Source organism: Rattus rattus, chromosome 12 (assembly GCF_011064425.1).
Source record: "Rattus rattus isolate New Zealand chromosome 12, Rrattus_CSIRO_v1, whole genome shotgun sequence".
Lineage (NCBI taxonomy): Eukaryota > Metazoa > Chordata > Mammalia > Rodentia > Muridae > Rattus > Rattus rattus.
In genome coordinates this window covers 65,677,903-65,698,171 of record NC_046165.1, presented here as the reverse complement: position 1 = coordinate 65,698,171, position 20,269 = coordinate 65,677,903, and the positions used below count along the sequence as shown (strand labels likewise).

Here is a 20,269-nt window from a genome sequence, read left to right as displayed (position 1 = left end):
AGTATTTCATTCTCTGTTCTAACTATCCCTTGGCCTAGGCCTGGATGCTTCTAACCTCCAGACGATCTAATCTTTGGCAAGCTAGGACGTTAAAGGTTCCTGTGGCAATCCCTGAACCCCAACAAGAACAAGGCCCTTCATATTGCTTGTAAATCTTTCCACAGTATGTCCCAGCCTGATTCTCTAAGCTCATCAAGCCAGAACCTTCCCTACAGTGCCATGAATCGGGACACTCTGCAGACTTAACACAGTGAACGATCATTCATAATGGATTCCAAATAAGGGGAACAAACAGAGACTACTAACCATCTGCACCTCAGAAGAAGTCCAGTTCCATGTGCCAGAGAAAGTGTTTGGGTTCACTTTAAAGGTCCCGAGACTTTTCTCAAACATAAAGAGAATCTCCTTTGCGCTTAAGGAAAGACTTGGATAGCAACAGAAGGAGATAGAGGAGTTTATCTATAGGAAATATGAGAGTTCATGTTGGACACTAGATCTACACTAAGGCAGAGTGGCTTCAGCTGTCAAGCAACACTCGCTTCATTTGGAAGTTTTCGTGACTCTTCCCATCATTTTTGTAGTCTCTTCAGTTGGTTTCTCCCTACACACTTATCCTTGATGGTTCAAGATCTTTAAATCTGCAAATCAAGGGTTCCGTGAACGAGAGCAATGTCCCTTACTACAACAGAACTGCAGTTCTCTTGACTAATGAAATCACATTGAACTACTAGGAAAACTTTTTTTCCATGGTAGAAACATTGTTTCTACAATTTACAATGTAGTAGATAAAGTGGATATCTCTGATTATAAATTAGAATTTTCCTCATTTTTTTTACATAAAAGAAGGTAGACTATTAATTCTTTATCCAGTTATACTAATTTCAATCTCCAATACAAAAACTGTTCAGATTGAGTTTAATATTAATTAATACATAAGTTGTACTGTTGTTAGTGATGAAATCAATTCATGTTAATCAGCGGCATACCAATTTTTAATTTTAATATGGAAATTGCGAAGGTTATATTTCAGTAAAGAGTGTTTGAAGTTTGCAAATGTCAGGGTGTTCTTCTATGTAATTTTCTTTTATCTAGGTCTGATAGATTAAATTTGAATAATAGCAGAAACAGAATATTTCTCTAGGGTTAACAAAATATGTAAGAAATTAACAAGAATACTTTTGACCTTTTTCTTGTTTACGTAGAGTTATAAATTTAACTTTTATTGTCATAGAAATTCTATTTTAAAATGTATACAGTTTTTAATTGTCTATACTTTTAAATTTGAAGTATTTGACAGTAAAACTTGGTTTATCTCCATCATAGATGAATAGCAAAGCTATATCTTTGTAGGCACCATAGTTTTGGAAAATTTCAAAATATCTGTCTTCGACTAAATTTATTTTTAACGTAAATTGAGTAAGACACTGCACTCTCCACTAAAAATCAATATTCACATTTAGACTGCATGGTCTATCTTAGACATGTTGATCTTTCCATGATATTTACTCTCATACGTACGGCGACTCAAACTGCCATCCTCGGATGAAGATCAAATGTCACACTTCAGGGTGCTAACACACTTGACCTACAGGAGACAGCCCATTCTCGGGAAACCACACAACTGTAATTATGGTCAGGATTTTAGTATTTTTGCATAGGTTAGTGGAAAGACATGCTAAATGAATTTTCTGTGACAATGTGATAGCTTTCCAAGAGATTCTGAGCGGTGAAAAATGGAAACCCTCTTATCAAGCATGGGTGAGTTGTAGTGTAGGCTTTGGAGGCTACGGCCACAGGAGGTATAGGTGGACTACGCTTTCAGGACCACACTGTGGAATTTTCTGTGGTATTTGTGTGAAAGATGTCTGTCTCACATCAGACTTCAATTAACGGTGAAGACAACAGAGACACACAGCCAGGAGGTTTGAAACATAAATGATAGATGAACTGATTGTCACACGGACACACACGTGAAATAGTGTTCTTTTCAATCACACAGTAAACAAACTCTGGGATGTTGGGGTGTTTTGCCCTAATAGTCCTTATCTTTTCTTAACTTGGGCTCATATCTTTCTGATGATGTCCCCAAGCCTGATCCCAACTCAATCCCAATTCTCTCTCATGGGAGTTTCCTTTAATGAAATTGTTGCTTTTAAGTCTCACCTCAGTCATTTATAATGAATTGTTTTGTAATTTTCGTTCTTATTTTCTCTGTGTTTATTTTAGTGATGGAGGGTCCACACATGTCACTGTGTTTATGTTTGTGAAGTCACTATATAAACAATAAATAAATAAAATATTTAGAATAATTTATAATCAATTCAAGCTATTTATGATTAATTAGCAAAAATTTGAAGGAAAACAAAGAGTAAGATTTAATGGTTATTAATATAGAATTTAAACATATTAAAATAGGCTTTATTTATATACTTGTGTATTAAAAATGAGTGAGTTGGACTTAATACATATTAATTTATGTGCATATCACATGTTAATAACAAGACAAGTTACTTGTAGTGTTCATTTCAATGGCACGAAAAATAAAATCTGGGGTTATGGGGTATTTTGATCTAATAGTCCCTATCTCTTCTTAACTCGAGTGAATTGGACTTACTTATTACATATTGATTTATGTGCATATCACATATCAATAACAAGACCAGTTATATTCCTAAACTGCTCCAAACCCTCTCAGAATAACTACCATTAATGGATAGTATACGGTATTACCCCATATTCTCTCATACAAGGTTTTTAACTCAGTTTTAGTCATACTACTTGGCAGAGGGGAGGAATAATGAAATGGATGAAAGCTCTAAGAAAATATCAGGAATAATTTAAGAAAGCAAATCCAGTTGCTGTAGAACTGATCCACGAACAACTCTTTAACATTCACATTGGTTCCAAGATTGAAAGAGGCACGCTCTTTACAAGTGAACAATTTAGATAGCTCAGGCCAGTGAGATGGTTTAATGGGGAAAAGTGTTTCCCTTTGTAAACCTGGGGACTTGAGTTTGATCCCCAAACCCACAAAGAAGTGAGAGGAAAGAATTGACTTCAGAAACATTCACACAGTGACACATGTGGACCCTCTATCATAAACAGACCAATTATGACATGAGAAAAGTTTTTAGAAGCCAACTATGACATGAGAATCGATTTTTAGAAGGGGATTCTACTTTTAAATACAAGGCAAACTGTGAGAAATAGTTTAAATAAAGATACGAGGCTACATTTCACTCACACATATGCACATGCACACACATATGCACACACACACACACACACACACACACACACACACACACACACACTCCCTAATAACTTATGGCCCTCAATGTAGGTGCTATTACTTGAACTTTATTCATTGCAAAAGGGTAGGGCGAGATAAGAAATTAAAAGAAACAAGCAATAATTTGGAAAGATTTTGAAGGCAGGATGTGTTTTAGCAATGAAAGTACATCTAGATATTTAAAAGCTTTGTTCTAGGGAAAAGTAGAAGAAGGCAGATGAGGATAGAGGCCAGAATGGAGCGTTAACATCCTCGCGGTGGTGTACTGCATCATTCTATGTCTAATCTTGTTTTAAACCTGGTTAGATTGAGGTGTCCTAGGATATGAAGAGAGCATATTTCTGGGTGTGAACCTGAGAGCAATTACAGAGAGGATTCTGCAATGGAAAGAGACCTGTCTTGATAGTGGTTGGCGCTACCCCACAGGCTGTGGGCTAAACAGAATTAAAAATCAAAACAGAAGGTCCCTGGGTACCCGGTTTCTAAAATCTCCACTTTCGGGCTGCCATGAACAGAGATGCACTTAGTACCTATTGACAAGTGGGGCAAGTATGTGGCTTTCAATTGCGTGGCCATTCGTGTCTCTGAGTTTCCCTCTTAGGAGACTGAGTAATGAAAGGGGCAGTTCCAGTAGATACAGAACAGTAGGGACAGTGGAGATGGTGCCATGATTATCAAGAGTTCAGCTTAGATTCCTGAGATAAAGGAAGAATTTGTCTTTAAATCCGATCATTCATTAGGAATGAATTTTCCCCAAGGAGCCTGGATGTTGGTGTCTGTCACCAAAGAAATGACTTCTGCTCATATTTGCTATTACTGTTTTTGCTTTCCAAATTTTCTGAGTTCTGATAGAAAGCCAGGTCATTGTTTTCAGTACTGAATTCTACTCCACCTGTTTCACTGAGTCTTATGTGGGTTTCTATCCATAAACAATAAATAATGAGACTGTCAAATCTCCTTTCTGATTCAGAACAACAAAGAATTGAGAGAACCAGAGAGTTTGTAGTTGTTGGGAATTTCTTGAAGGCCAGAACCCTTGTATAGGTCTTGTGACTTCTTTTAATTATGGCAGTAGATAATTGGCAATTTTTTTGTTCTCTGAGCTCACAATTTTATTAATAGAATCTATTTGCGGTTAGTATTTATATTCAGACACAGTAGGAAATGCTTAATTATTTATTGAGCACAACAGTTGTGGTTTTCAAAGTTGGTATTGAACAAGGACATATAGAAAAGAAAGCTAAAGGAGTAATGGCCAGATTCTCATCATGACTTTGTCCTGAAGAAGAAAAGAATCAGCATGTTTCTCTGAGAATCTGAGGCATACCTGTACTAACAGGAAATAAGCCAAGCCCAGGCTGGGGCCCAGAGGAAGAGCAGGATGTCCTGAGCTTACACAAGGGAAAAAGTTGCTCACTCTACCACCAGCTGTGGTTTGTTTGTTGTTCTTTTTCCCCCTTTTAGAGTTTTCTAGGATGGACTAGAATTAAGGTAAACAGTCAGGAGAAGAAAGGTGGAAATTTCATTTACTAGAATTTCATTGCTGTAAGGGCACCAGCAAATATGGGGAAAATATAATGTCTTAGGTGGGTTTTCTATTGCTGTGATTAAATATTATGACCATAAACAACCCTGGAAGAAAGGGTTTATTTCAGCTTATAGTTCTCATCACAGACCATCATCAAGGGTGGTCAAAGGGTAGACTCAAACAGGGCAGGAACCTGGAGGCAGGAGCTGATGCAGAGGCCATGGATAGGTGCTGCTTACTGGCTTGCTGTATTGTCCAGTTGCTTCATGATTGTGTATTTGAGGATATCTACCATCTTCTACCTGTCCTGGAGGTAATGTAGCTGTTATTTACCCAAATAAGGGCACCTGTTCCCTATCCATTACTCAGTGTCAGCATTGGGATCAACAAGATAGGATAGAGTTGACATTGGATCCAAGGATATTTTAGCAATCTAGTCTCCCTTAAGACAAACTAGATGTTAGATGAGTAAAGCTCAAGAATGGTTGATGGTAACAGAATTATAAACCATATATATATATATATATATATATACATATATATATATATATATGTGTGTGTATGCATATATGCATATCATATATGTGCACATAAACATCTGTGCCATGTGAGAGTTTATAAAGAGTTTTGTTTTCCATGTAAAGACAAAGCAGGAAGGTATTTCTAGGATAAGACAGGATAAGAACCTTAGCTTGATCATGCTGGTACCTCAAAGAATCTTGGACAGCCATGACCACTGAAAAAGGAATTCTAGGACATGTTTGCTTTCATTTTTAAGTGCCCTGCTTAATAGTAAATTTTAAAAATGAAAATATTTTGCCTAATGGATAAGTTAGAGTTTCATAGCCTGTCTGAATATGGATAAAAACCTAACTGAGAGTCTATTAATGAAATAGGTAACTTAGAAATAAAAAATGCAGCCAATCAGTTGGTGCCAACATGAGAGCAAATGCAAGAAGCTTCTGACCTACGAGGCATTTTCTAACACTCGCCAACTTTCCCTAGACTGTCTCAGTTCATTGGTTATTCTGAATTATTTTCCTGTCACTTGATGAGTTGAAGGTGTCCTTGCTATAGTATATAACATAGTATTAAGAGACACACCAGATGACTTGGGAAGTGTTGCTGTAGATCATACATCAGAGGTAGAGGTCACATTGTACTGGCATCTATGGAAACTAAAAATCTATTTTTCACCGTTGGGTTCATTAATGACTTAGAACTATGCGATTATATTTCAACAAAGCTCCTTTATGATTTAGAATGGATCAGGTGTTCACTGAAGCATTGCGAAAGCACTTCATACTAAACTCTTGTTAGTTATGGTAAATCTTTAAAGGTTTCGTTCTAATTTTAAAATCAAGCTAGAATTAGAAAACCAACACCACTGGTAAACTCAGATCAATTTTGAGAGTGCCTCTAAAGCACACTGAAGAAGCTTGGTGTTTTAACACCTGATAGAAATTCATACCTGTATTCCTCTTGGGTGAAGCGTGGGATCTCTCCAGGATGTAAGACAAGAATTCTCACAGTGGCACTGCTGGACATCACAGGCTCACCATCATCAAAAGCCACAACCACCAGCTAAAAAAGTAACAGAATCCGCATAGGGATTATAAACAGGAGAAAATGTCGCTACCCACTGCATCAAAGATTCTGCTATTTTGTTGTTTGTTTCACTTGTGGGAGGAAGTGATCATTTAGCCCCTCCCTTTAAGGAAAGGGATATTGTATTAGAGTATACCCAATTCCCTCTTCAGAAACATCCTGTTAGGTAGTGTAATCAAATAAGCTACTAACTCTTTTAAAAAATACCAACTGCTAGTAAAGTATATGGATGATGCTCTATTTATGTAACTCTAAATGGTTTTCTATGTTCAATGCTGCCTAAAAGAAAAATATACTTTTATAGCACCAACACACTTACTTAAAAGATGTTAAATCCAGTGGTATCAGCAGCAAAAAAGATAATTAGCTTACTTAAAAAGAAAAATTAATTTTTCAGTGAGTTTTCTCACTATAAAGAGCAGAAGTGTTTCTCTCTAGAGAATAAAATTGGCAATCTTTGTAGTTTAACATTTGTTATATAATCTCTGAAAACAATTAGCCCAAATAAAGCCAAGATCATATAACACACAGTGGGAATTATTCAAATACATAAACTGAGAGGAATTTTAGTCCCTTGAGGCGATAACTACATATTATTACGGCAATGTTAATTGGTCCTTTCACTAACCATAACAAACAAAGAAGTGTTCTAATATTTACGTTAAAACATTTCAAACATCTTCACAGAGGTCTATATTCTTGTGAAAATCATCGCTGAGGTGGAAACTTAAAGGTTCTTTAAAATCAATTATAGCAGATAGTGTTTTGCTGGGGCACACACATGAAGAATGTTTTCCTGAAGTGGACACAGGTGAAAAGATGTTTCACTAAGGCAGACTCGTGAAGAAATGTTGTGCTGAAGCAGACACAGGCGGAAGGATGTTCTGCTAAAGCAAGCATGCGAAAGGACAAGTGAGGAAGGATTCTTCGCTAATGACACGCATGTATTGGTCCGCCTTACGCTGTGATGTTGAGCTCCGTTTGTTCTGACTCCATAGAGAGAAAAGCACCAAAGAAACTTCTGGTGGTGTGCTGGGGCTACTTCTAAGGACACAAACGCTGATTGGCAGAGTGACGTCAGCTGAGACAGACTCACATGCTGAGACAAAACACGTGGTGAGGCAAGACCCATGGAGGACACATGGTTTTTGGAGGGAGTATAAACAGGACTCAAGGGACTGTGAGAGGGGCTTGCTTGTAGAGAGAGCTAGCTGTGCGAGGCTTCTTGGGTCTTCAGTCTTAGCTGATCTTTGCTTTGTCCAGACAGGGACAGCTGAGAACTTCTTCTCCTGGTGTTCCAGGTGGTCCTGATTCCTCCTGCTGACTCAGGACAATTCAGCTGAGGCCTGGCTGCTCCTGCTAGGTCATGGCCACCACTGCTGCTATCCTGACACTACCTAACTGGACTGCTGGTAGATCTTAAAGTGTTTGCAAGTGGGTGGAGCTGTGGCTGATGACCTGTGAACTGAAATGCTGATTCCCTGACGACTCGGATGAGATTTGCTCCAAAGAACCATGTCTAAATAGGTCCACTCCCCCCCATATCCTAATAACCCTTTCTACTATCTCTGGTGAGTGATGGGTTAAGATGTTTAAGGACCATCATTAAAAGTGGGCTTTGAAAAAGTTAAAGCTGCACATAGCTTCTTAGTACAAAGTAACTCAGTGGAGATTAATGGATATTTTTTTCAAATTTTCTATCATTATCTGCTTCTACAGTTATACTTGTGGGCGCTTATGCTTGTGAGCAGGCAGAAGATGAGATTCACACAAGTAGTTTGAGAACAATGGAATTACTTGCTGTAAAAATCATAGTAGCAGCCCATCTATTATTGTGGCATTAGAAATACAAAGAAAACAAAGAAAAATGTAGTGGTTTACCTGCACAGCAGAGCACTGTACAGCCATTAGAATAAAACTGTTCACTGTGTTGATCGGTATAGACAGTATATAATTGAATATGGACTGAATATTATGATTATTGAAAAACATAGACTTTATTATAAGATCAAAGAGTTGCATCTATTCATGCCAAACAAGTAAACTACTAACTCATTCTTTTTAAAAATTAAAGGTGAGAAAAATAGAAAGAAATCGTATTGACAACCATTAAATGAAACGCTCGGGGCTGAATGTCAAATAGACGTTACAAAGAAAATGGCACACCGACCTTAAAAATTGTTGTAGGCTCTTCATTAAGATTAACACGGGTTATTACTCTTCCAGAATCTTCCTCTACGTTAAAAATACTGGCTGGGTATGGAAACTGCACATCATCCACTCGGTACCTCACCCGACTCGCTGGCAACCCCTGAAATGGAATAACTGATCAATCAGGATGACTGGAAAAAGCACCAGTAGAGATAAACTGACTCTCACAATGAGTGGCTTTGTGGAAAAGAAAAATTCCATACACCAAGAGTTAAAATGTCTGAGGTATTTCTTTCTGTGCACAACTCAATCTGAATCAATGAAGTGTGCCGTGTAAAATGATTTCTGTGCGGGGAAAAATCACTTTATTGCTACAGCCATCTTTTGGTCCACGTACTGTCTTCTTCTCTAAATACCTGCTGTGTTTTCGATATTGTATTTTCCGCCACAACTGTTTCACACTTAATTATGCTAATCTAAATGCAGAAATGCTGCATTCTTCTTGCTTGTGTGCACCTCCATCAAAGATAAATGGCCACACTAGTACAAAAGGGTATAATACCCAAGACTCAGAACGCTCACCGATCTCTTCACCCATGAATCTACAACCAACTTTTACCATGGTCACGTCTTCTGTGGGCAACTCATGTTCTGATTCTCTTCCATCTTTTATAGCCACTTTTTTCTGTAGTTGGTCACAGATCTAGCTCTTTGTTTTCAATCTATTAAACTTGTCTGATTAAAAACATAGACAATCTCAGGCTGAGAGGGTCGTGGCTCACACTTGCAAACTCAGCACTATTGAGTTCAAAGAAAAAGAACCAACCACTGTGATTTAAGTGGCCAAGCCAAAATATCAAAACAAAACAAAACAAAAAAAAGCATCATCATCATCAACAACAAAACAAAACAAAACAAAAAAAACAAAAAAAACCAAGAAGCAGAAAGCAAAAAAACAAAAAGCAAAACCATTTATAATGAACTCGTGAAGCTAGAAAAAGATAAGGAATGTTTAGTCAGGTATTAGTCTTAATGGAAAGACATGGAAACAATTCTGTTGTAATTCCTTAAACCTTATTGACCTCTGACATCAACGATTGCTTTAAACTTATTATCAACTTGTGGAAGGTAAAAGTGTTTAGAAAATCATGTAGTCAATTATCCTTCTGTAATGACTCTACCTGATGATAATTGCAATTGCAATAAGTCCATATTTTTTTGACAAGGTATAAAAATTAAGAACAAAAATAAAGTGGTAGCATATCCCTTTTCTGTTTCAAAACAACAACAACAACAACAAAGAGGCCAACTCATACTACCTAGAGAGTTTCAGGATGTTCTGGAATGCAGAGTGAGAAAACCAAGATGGGGAGGGGGAGTGGGAACCAGAGCTTCAGAGTGAGAGAGAATTAATTCTCATAGAAGCTGTTCAGAACCTTCTGTTGCTTTCATTCACACATACATATCTGGACTGTTCATGCACTGATACAAAATCCTGAAAATAACTCGTTTAAAAGAAAATCTAACTTGAACTCACTATTCATTTCTGCTTCAGACATTGCTGCAATTTATGCTTGAGTGCCTTCGCTGTATTCCTGAATCTCACTTTCTGAATCTGTGCTCATGACTCCCTGGCTCCATTTCAGATATGCCTCTGAGCTATTTTTATTCACCAGTTCTACCTGAGATAATACCGCACTTTTCTGTTTATTTATTGCAATGGTATAAATATGAAATATCTCCTACAAGCTCATGTTTTGAAAGCTCATATCCCCGAACTTTCAGGCATAATTTTGGAGACCATGGGAACTTTAGGGGACAGTTCTAGCCATTGGCCACTGGCCTTGAGAATGTGTATTTGAAGGCATTACTTTCTATTTTGCTATCATTTTCTTGCCCACTGTGATACACTCACATGCTTTTGATCATGTGTTCACATTACTATGAGGATTTGTTTAGCACATTTGACAAGGAATAAAAGCCTAAATACTTTTGAAGTTATTATGTTAGGTGCACCAGCAGTTAATGCATAAACTTAGTACCAGGAGTGGGGTCATTGCTGGAACTAAGCTTATCCACATGGGTTTGGCAATGCAAATGCAGAGAATAAGTACCATGCACATAAAGTTTCCGAGGAGAATAGACATTGTTATTAGAGTAGGCTATCTGTGCTATAATCTTCCCATGCCTTCAAATTTAGAGTGAGGAAGAACCAAAATTTAATAAATTTATTAGCTTAGCAGATTATATTTTATGACAGCACAGCATCTTATCCGTGGCATAGTTACTGCTCCTTTCTACTAACCAGACATACAATGAGAGCTTGGAGCCACGGGTGAAGCAGAAAAAATCTGTGAAACACGCATTTTGGCTGAAGACGAACTCTTTTGCAGTGGTAGACAAAGAAGTTCGAGATTTTTAAATGTGAAGGAGCATAGGAACACTGGAATAATAGGAAATGTGTCCTGAAGTTATTTCAGGGAGAAAGAAACACAATATGTGGGTTGTGACTGCTTTATCAGATCTCCTGCATATCAGATAGTTACATTATGATTCATAACAGCAGCAAAATTTACAGTTACAAAGTAGCATTGAGATAATTTTATGGTTGGGTATTGGCAGCACATGTGGAGTTATATTAAAGGGTCACAGCACCAGGAAAGTTGACAACCATTTCTCTAGGGTATAGGACTGCAAACTGATTTGGGTTTTTGCTTTGAAAAGGAGTGCAGGTGAATGTTATGTTTACCAAGTATCGTTTCCACCTCAGACCACTCCTACTCAGAGGCCATTGTAGCCATGATAAGAGGACAAGTAGCTACAATTTGAGTTGGCAAAAGAACTTCACAGCATCCACTTGGTGCATGTATTTCTGTTGTATATTGAAAGAATATAACTTTATTATTTGTATTATTAATCCATAAAGGCTCATACATGACTTTGCCGTGTATTAGACTTTTTAATGCTGTTACAGTATATTGTTGTTATTTTAAGACAAATTCTCTCAGTGTAGTTCTGGTTGACCAAGAACTTACTATGTAGAACTTTTTGGCCTTTAACTCACAATGATCTTCTTGTCTGTGTCTCCTGAGTACTAGAATTAAAGTCACATGCTACCACACCCAGAACACTATTAGAATTTTTAAGATTATGGGGTTCCTTAGAGTTAGACTGAATTTACTAGGATTATGAGGTAGTCAAGGACCTTTGAGGGGACAGAAGCACAATCTATACTCTGCACCTGAAATTTCCCTTTCAGGCTCAGGCAGTAAATGTATTTGCTCTAGGCTGCTGGCTCTGCTTGGGGAGTATGTAGAATTTGGAGTTATTACTTCACTGGTGGGAGAAAGTCACTGTGAGAATTCCCTTGGATCGTATGTCTAGCCAGCTCTTGTGTGCTTCTCTGTTACCTCATCTGCCATAAGTCACTCCCACATTTTCATCTTGTGAACTGTATTTCTTCACTTGCACTGCCTGCCATGATGAACCAAACCCTCTGTAACTGTAAAGTCCATCCCCTTTCTTGCAATGTTGCTGTCATTTATTGTAGTCATAGTAACTCCAGTACTATGCAAATGTATACTATTTGCCATATGAGTAACAATACAGGCTTCACGGGGGTAGTGACTGCATCTGAACCACTTCCAGGACATTCTGCCCTGTGTGCATTCAAGGAACTTTTGACTGAACAAGTTAGAGAATTAAGGGTTATTGGTGTTGACCACACCCGGGTGCTCTGATGATAGATATTTAAATACACAACACTAGTGACATCCTTTGAGAAGGTTAAAGAGCTATCACCTCCCTAGTCATTTTACATGTGAATCATAAATTCTTCCAGTGGCTGAAGGGACATCCAGCCACTTAGGAGTATGGTGAAAGAGGCATGTTATTTTAAACTTAATCTGTAGTTTATGCACGTTTTCTTATACACTGAAAATGTTGCTTCTTTAGCAAACAACCTGAAATTTTACAAAATATCAGAATGTGTGTGTTATATTTATCCTCATATTCACATCTGAAATAAATTGAGGACTCTGCATTCGTATTTTACAAATGATGAAACCAGGGTTTTAAAAATGAATTCATTTCCTGAAAGCGTCTCAGCTAAATGCCAAAGTCATCAGATGTCTTTTATATTTAAATATAGCCCTTAGATGTGAAATTCACTTAGTAATTATAAAATAATTTAAAAAAATCTCACTAATATGTGAATAACATGGTAAAACAATTTACAATCTTGCTTAAGGAAGAAGTTGATGCTGTAGGAAATCCCACTTGAGATGGTTCTAGGCTGGTAAAGCATAGTTTCCATGGTGTCTTAGTCAGGGTTTCTATTCCTGCACAAACATCATGACCAAGAAGCAAGTTGGGGAGGAAAGGGTTTATTCAGCTCACGCTTCCACACTGCTGTTCATCACCAAAGGAAGTCAGGACTGGAACTCAAGCAGGTCAGGAAGCAGGAGCTGATGCAGAGGCCATGGAGGGATGTTACTTTCTGGCTTGCTTCCCCTGGCTTGCTCAGTTTGCGCTCCTATAGAACCCAAGACCACCAGCCTAAGGATGGTACCACCCACAAGGGGCCCTTCCCCCTTGACCACTAATTGAGAAAATGCCTTACAGCTGGGTCTCAAGGAGACATTTCTTCAAGGGAGGCTCCTTTCTCTGTGGTAACTCCAGTTTGTGTCAAGTTGACACCCCAAACCAGCCAGTATACATAGTGTCATTATGAAAAGAACAAGAATATGGTATGCAAACAAAAGTTTTACTTACACTGTTTCCATTCTGTTTGCAGTTCTATTTACTATAGATATGCAGGCAATGTAATATGATAAATCTATAGGGTATAGGCTCAAACAAATGAATCTTATCATGACGGAAGGGTGTCTTTGTCTTTGTTTTTTTTTTTCTTTTATAAATACACACACTAGAGGGCTAATATCCAAATTATACAAAGAACTCAAGAAGTTGGACTCCAGAGAGCCATATAATCCTATTAAAAATGGGTACAGAGCTAAACAAAACATTCTCAGCTGAGGAATACTGAATGGCTGAGAAGTACCTAAAGAGATATTGAGAAAGAGAACTTCAGACCAATTTCCCTTATGAATATCGACGCAAAAATAATCAATAAAATTCTGGCAAACCGAATCCAAGAGCACATCAAAACAATCATCCATCATGATCAAGTAGAATTCATCCCAGGTATGCAGGGATGGTTTAATATAAGGAAAACCATCAACATAATCCACTATATAAACGAACTGAAAGATAAAAACCACATGATCAGTTTATTAGATGCTGAGAAAGCATTTGACAAAATTCAACACCCCTTCTTGATAAAAGTACTGGAAAGAACAGGAATTCAAGGTCCATACCTAAACATAGTAAAAGCCATATAGAGCAAACCAGTGGCTAACATTAAACTAAATGGAGAGAAACTTGAAGCAATCCAATTAAAATCAGGGACTAGACAAGGCTGCCCACTCTCTCCCTACTTATTCAATATAGTTCTTGAAGTTCTAGCCAGAGCAATCAGACAACAAAAGGAGGTCAAGGGGATACAGATTGGAAATGAGGAAGTCAAAATATCACCATTTGCAGATGATATGATAGTATATTTAAGTGATCCCAAAAGTTCCACCAGAGAACTACTAAAGCTGATAAACAACTTCAGCAAAGTGGCTGGGTATAAAATTAACTCAAATAAATCAGTAGCCTTCCTCTACACAAAAGAGAAACAAGCCGAGAAAGAAATTAGGGAAAGGACACCCTTCATAATAAACCCAAATAATATAAAGTACCTCGGTGTGACTTTAACCAAGCAAGTGAAAGATCTGTATGATAAGAACTTCAAGCCTGTGAAGAAAGAAATTGAAGAAGACCTCAGAAGATGGAAAGATCTCCCATGCTCATGGATTGGCAGGATTAATATAGTAAAAATGGCCATTTTACCAAAAGCAATCTACAGATTCAATATAATCCCCATCAAAATTTAAATCCAATTCTTCATAGAGTTAGACAGAACAATTTTCAAATTAATCTGGAATAACAAAAAACCCAGGATAGCTAAAACTATCCTCAACAATAAAAGGACTTCAGGGGAATCACTATCCCTGAGGCTCAAGCACTATTACAGAGAAATAGTGATAAAAACTGCATGGTATTGGTACAGAGACAGGCAGATAGACCTGTGGAATAAAATTGAAGACCCAGAAATGAACCCACACACCTATGGTCACTTGAGTTTTGACAAAGGAGCCAAAACCATCCAATGGAAAAAAGATAGCATTTTCAGCAAATGGTGCTGACTCAACTGGAGGTCAACATGTAGAAGAATGCAGATTGATCCATTCTTATCACCCTGTACAAAGCTTAAGTCCAAGTGGATCAAGGACCTCCAGATCAAACCAGATACACGCAAACTAATAGAAGAAAAAATGGGGAAGCATCTCGAACACATGGGCACTGGAGAAAATTTCCTGAACAAAACACCAATGGCTTATGCTCTAAGATCAAGAATCGACAAATGGGATCTCATAAAACTGCAAAGCTTCTGTAAGGCAAAGGACTCTGTTGTTAGGACAAAATGGAAACCAACAAATTGGGAAAACATCTTTACCAATCCTACAACTGATAGAGGGCTTATATCCAAAGAACTCATGAAATTAGACTGCAGGGAGACAAATAACCCTATTAAAAAATGGGGTTTAGAGCTAAGCAAAGAATTCAGAGCTGAGGAATGCCAAATGGCTGAGAAGCACCTAAAGAAATGTTCAACATCTTTAGTCATAAGGAAAATGCAAATCAAAACAATCCTGAGATCCCGCCTCATACCAGTCAGAATGGCTAAGATCAAAAACTCAGGTGACAGCAAATGCTGGCGAGGATATAGAAAAAGAGGAACACTCCTCCATTGTTGGTGGGATTGCAGACTGGTACAACGATTCTGGAAATCAGTCTGGAGGTTCTTCAGAAAATTGGATATTGGACTACCTGAGGTACCAGCTATACCTCTTGGGCATATACCCAAAAGATGCCCCAACATAACAAAAGACACGTGCTCCACTATGTTCATAGCAGCCTTATTTATAATAGCCAGAAGCTGGAAAGAACCCAGATGTCCTTCAACAGAGGAATGGATACAGAAAATGTGGTACATCTACACAATGGAATATTACTCAGCTATCAAAACAATGTCTTTATGAAATTCATAATCAAATGGAGGGAACTGGAAAATATCATCCTGAGTGAGGTAAACCAATCACAGAAAAACACACATGTTATGCACTGATTGATAAGTGGCTATTAGCCCAAATGCTCAAATTACCCTAGATGCACAGAATATATGAAACTCAAGAAGGATGACCAAAATGCGGATGCTTCACTCCTTCTTTAAAAGGGGAACAAGAATACCCTTAGGAGGGAATAGGGAGGCAAAGTTTAGAACAGAGGCTGAAGGGACACCCATTCAGAGCCTGCCCCACATGTGCCCCATACATATATAGCCACCAAAACTAGATAAGATGGATGAAGCTAAGAAGTGCAGACTGATAGGAACCTGATATAGATCTCTCCTGAGAGACACAGCCAGAATATGGCAAATACAGAAGCGAATGCTAGCAGCAAACCACTAAACTGAGAATGGGACCCCTGTTGGAGGAATTAGTGAAAGGACTGAAAGAGCTAAAGGGGCTTGCAACCCCATAAGAACAACAATGCCAACCAACCAGAGCTTTCAGGGACTAAACAACTACCCATGGCTAAAGACTACACATGGACTGACCTATGGCTCTACCTGCACATGTAGCAGAGGATGGCCTTGTTGGGGCACCAGTGGAAAGGGAAACCCTTGGTCCTGCCAAGGTTAGACCCCCAGTGTAGGGGATTGTGGGGGGGCGTTAAGAGGAGGTGGATGGGCAGGGGAACACCCTTACAGCATGGGAGGGAGAGGGGTTAGGGGCTGATGGACAGGAAACTGGGAAAGGGAATAACATTTGAAATTTAAATAAGAAATACCCAATTTAAAAAAATGGAAAAATAAATACACCTCTCTCTCTCTCTCTCTCTCTCTCTCTCTCTCTCTCTCTCTCTCTCTCTCTCTCAGATTGAGGTTATAGTCCATCATGGTAGGAAAATCATAAAATCATGGCAGAGTCATGAGAAGGAATCCACTGAAAGCCAAGTGTCAGTACACCCTCTGGGTTCAGGCTTCACAGAAACTATAACTCAGTACCATTCCATACCATTCAATAGAAGTAACTAATATAGCCAGGGGAATATAAATTTATATTAAGAAATTATGAGCAATTTGACTTTTTCATTTTGTACATTTTTTTACTTTAGATTTCTATTCTTATGGGTTAAATGTGGTAGGTTTTAACTTAATTATGGTAAAATTATAATTAGTTACTACAGACAGTAATGGCAGATCTGTGTGAAAGACGTTGCAAACATACAAACACGAGGAATTTCAATGAGACTGTAATGGGCCAAAAGAATTAGATTCCTAACATCATGGGACATCTCACTTAGCTATTTTTTAAATACCTAATTATCAAGAAATTACTCAGACTCACACAGCTCCCTTTATATTAATGTGATCATATTAAATCAGGAAATACTAAGCCCATTATCATTAAATCCAAATACGAAGTAATCTGTTTGCAGATGTACAAAGATTTTTTTTTCTCCCTGACGTGGTTTTAAAATTTCTTCCTCCCAGCATCTTTGTGAACAGCTTTGGTTTACTTACTGGGTAACTGTGTAATCCACACAGAATCTTCTAGGTATGAATTAATGTGAGAAATTAAGATGTGGTTAGTATTGGTTCACCATTCATGACAACTTTATCAAATTATTTTTTTTTGTGATTCTAATAAAATGCTGGCATGTCCTTTAAATATGTTAAGAGGAACTGTGGGTCAGACCCAATTCGTCTGAATGATTTGTTTTTTCGAATCTGTCTGGATGTAACATAGCCATCTGCCAGAGGGTTCTAATTAGTATGTGTGCAGTTATGGTCTGACTGCAGCTATCAAAGCCCTCCAGAACATTTACTTTGGGGTTATTTACCACCAAAGTTCTTGGGCAATAAGCTTAATAGAGGGAAAGCTGACTCCACAAAATATCAAATAACCGTGTGGCATAGCTGTCCTGCTTGAGACACATTTCAAAGACAGCAAATTCCTATTTCTCTTACAAAACAGATCACATGACCCACAGGTTGAGCCTGGACCAGAGTGGATCATTTGAGATCTTGTTCCTGCAACCCTAAAATCTTCCCGTGTTTAATGATAAGACAGGAATTTGGGGGACAGGAGAGATGTCTCAGTGGGGGAGAACAATTACTGCTCTTTTTGTGAAGAAGCAGAGTTTCCTTCCTAGCATGCAATTCTAGTGGCTCATAGCTGCCTAATAGTTCCAGCCTCAGGAGATCTAACATCCTCTTCTGGCCTTCATGGGCACAAGCACACATGTTATATATTCACACACATACATATCAATAAAACTAAAAATAAATCTTAAAAAGAAAATCAAGAATTCCTACGGATGGTCTCATGACGTTTGGAACAGGCTCCTTCAAAGAGATGCTGGCGGCCTGTGTTCACTGAAACGCTATTGACTGTAACAGCCTAGGTGTACACTGATGGGTAAGTCTGTAAAGATCTGTTCTATATTTACAGCAATAAAGTATATCCATATATCACAAAGGCCGTTGTGCATATACAGTTTTAAAAGACAAGGAAATCCTGCCACTTGCAACAGTGGGGATCCACATGGAGGGTGTGATGCAGACACAAATAATTAAATGCACAAGGGTAAATACTACTTAATTATTCCTGTTTGAAGAATGCAAAGTCAGAAAAGATATCTCATTTTGCTTGCACTAAGAACCTAAACTAGTCAAAGGAGCAGAAAGAACAGAGGTTTAAAGAGATAGGGGGGGGGAGTGGGGAGCTGATGTTTAAAAGGTCTAACATGTAGCTATGCCTTTTTGTTCTCTTTTCCACGTGTAAGAACCAAAGGATAGGGTAGCCGAGTGAACGCATGAGAAACCATTAGTGGGCTATGTGGGACTGGCACAGGTTCATTCAAAATCCATTTCCTCGAAGCTCCTGGAAACTCAAGTTGATCAACTTTTAAGTTTACATATAAGTGTTCATAAGTATCGGATGATATTAACGTGCGAATCAATATCTAATTATATTGCTAGTGAGTAGATGACTTTCTGCAGGCAGATAAAAACGAAAACACCCACAATAACAATAATAAAATTTCCCTGGCTTTATACATAATTCTAAATGACATAAGATAGTGGGGATCACACATATACAGTATTAAAGAGAAAACGTGAGAAGGCTTTAAGAGGTTATCGAGCTATGTTTCATATGTACAGACAAAATAAAGCCTATATATTCAAGAACTCAGCTAAGAAAATATGCAATATGATGTATTGTTTAGAAGTAGATGGATGAGTATGTGAAAGGAAGGGGCTCACTTGATTGTAGCATAAACTGGTGCTAAGGGTGTGGTCACTTCAAAACACCTAGAAATAAAATTAAGATGCCCTGAACAATTCCCATAGAGACCCTCTGTAAGACGTTCAGCAGAAAATTGAGAACTGTGGGATATTTATAGGCAAATTTAACACATCTCACGTTAGATCTATATCTGAAATTAAATATCGTTCCTAGAAAAAAGTCTAAATCAATAGACAAAAATGCAATACAAATAAATAATGACGGAAGGAAAAAAGTGACCCAGAAATAAGCAGAGTCAAGTTTTCATTGCCCTAATACATGGATGATTGAAGCCAAGAATCCCGGTCACAAAAGCCCAAGCATCTCTTTCAGAAGGCTCGCTCCTACTTCTTCTGTCACAATGTTCAGCATGAAGCATCCTATTTAATATCTATTGGAAATCCTATGAGCGGATTCCAATGATAAACTGTCATATTTTACCCAGTGCTTGTTTCATTTGCCTGTTTATTCTTTTAAAGAGAGAGAGAAAGAAAGCATGGAGTTGGAAGGGTGGAGGGGGTAGAGAAAATTAGGGAGGAGATGAGTCTGGTAACTGCAATGTCGATATAGTATATGAAAGGAATGTATTTTCAATAAAAATAAACAAACGTATCCCTTTAACCTTGATAAACTGGATAGTTTCTAAATAAGACCGGAGACATCTTCATCTGTAAATTAATTGTTGTATCGACCGAAAGTAAAGATAGCGATCATATAATTGTTTTTAGTAACTTAAAATTCATGATACATTACTTAAAATATATGAGTATAATGCTTCATAATCTAATGTAAGCCCCAGAGAGGCCATAAATGACAGATATTCAAAATACATCAATAAGCCAGTTCTAAATATTAATCATACTTACTTTTCTTCTAAAACCTTCCTTGTGTTCTCATTGTTTTTGTCTTTAAATCTAAGTATGCCTCACTGTCATTTAAACCCCCCCCATCTATTTAAATGGCATTCTTTCCATCTAATTAAGTTTCCTTAACTGAAGAAGGGACATGAGCATGGGCCAAGTCACCTTAGTGTTTACGAACTATTCATGGGGCGAGTAGACCATGATTGTGTCTGTTTTCAGCTTTACCACAAAAGAAGGAACCCACGAGCTGCGTACACTCCACGTGCTCTGTACCGTGTAGCTAATAACTTCTGCGGCAAAGCTG

General features: G+C 37.9%; 1 protein-coding gene across 1 annotated transcript in view; it reads right to left on the bottom strand.

The window, feature by feature from the left end:
* Positions 1–6,239: 6,239 nt before the first annotated feature.
* LOC116913192 (protocadherin-15-like) overlaps positions 6,240–20,269 on the bottom strand; it is a 299,819-nt gene continuing 285,789 nt past the window's right edge. The window contains 2 exon segments of the mRNA XM_032917385.1: positions 6,240–6,404; positions 8,599–8,739. Of these exon segments, the coding sequence (XP_032773276.1) occupies positions 6,240–6,404; positions 8,599–8,739 (306 nt within the window).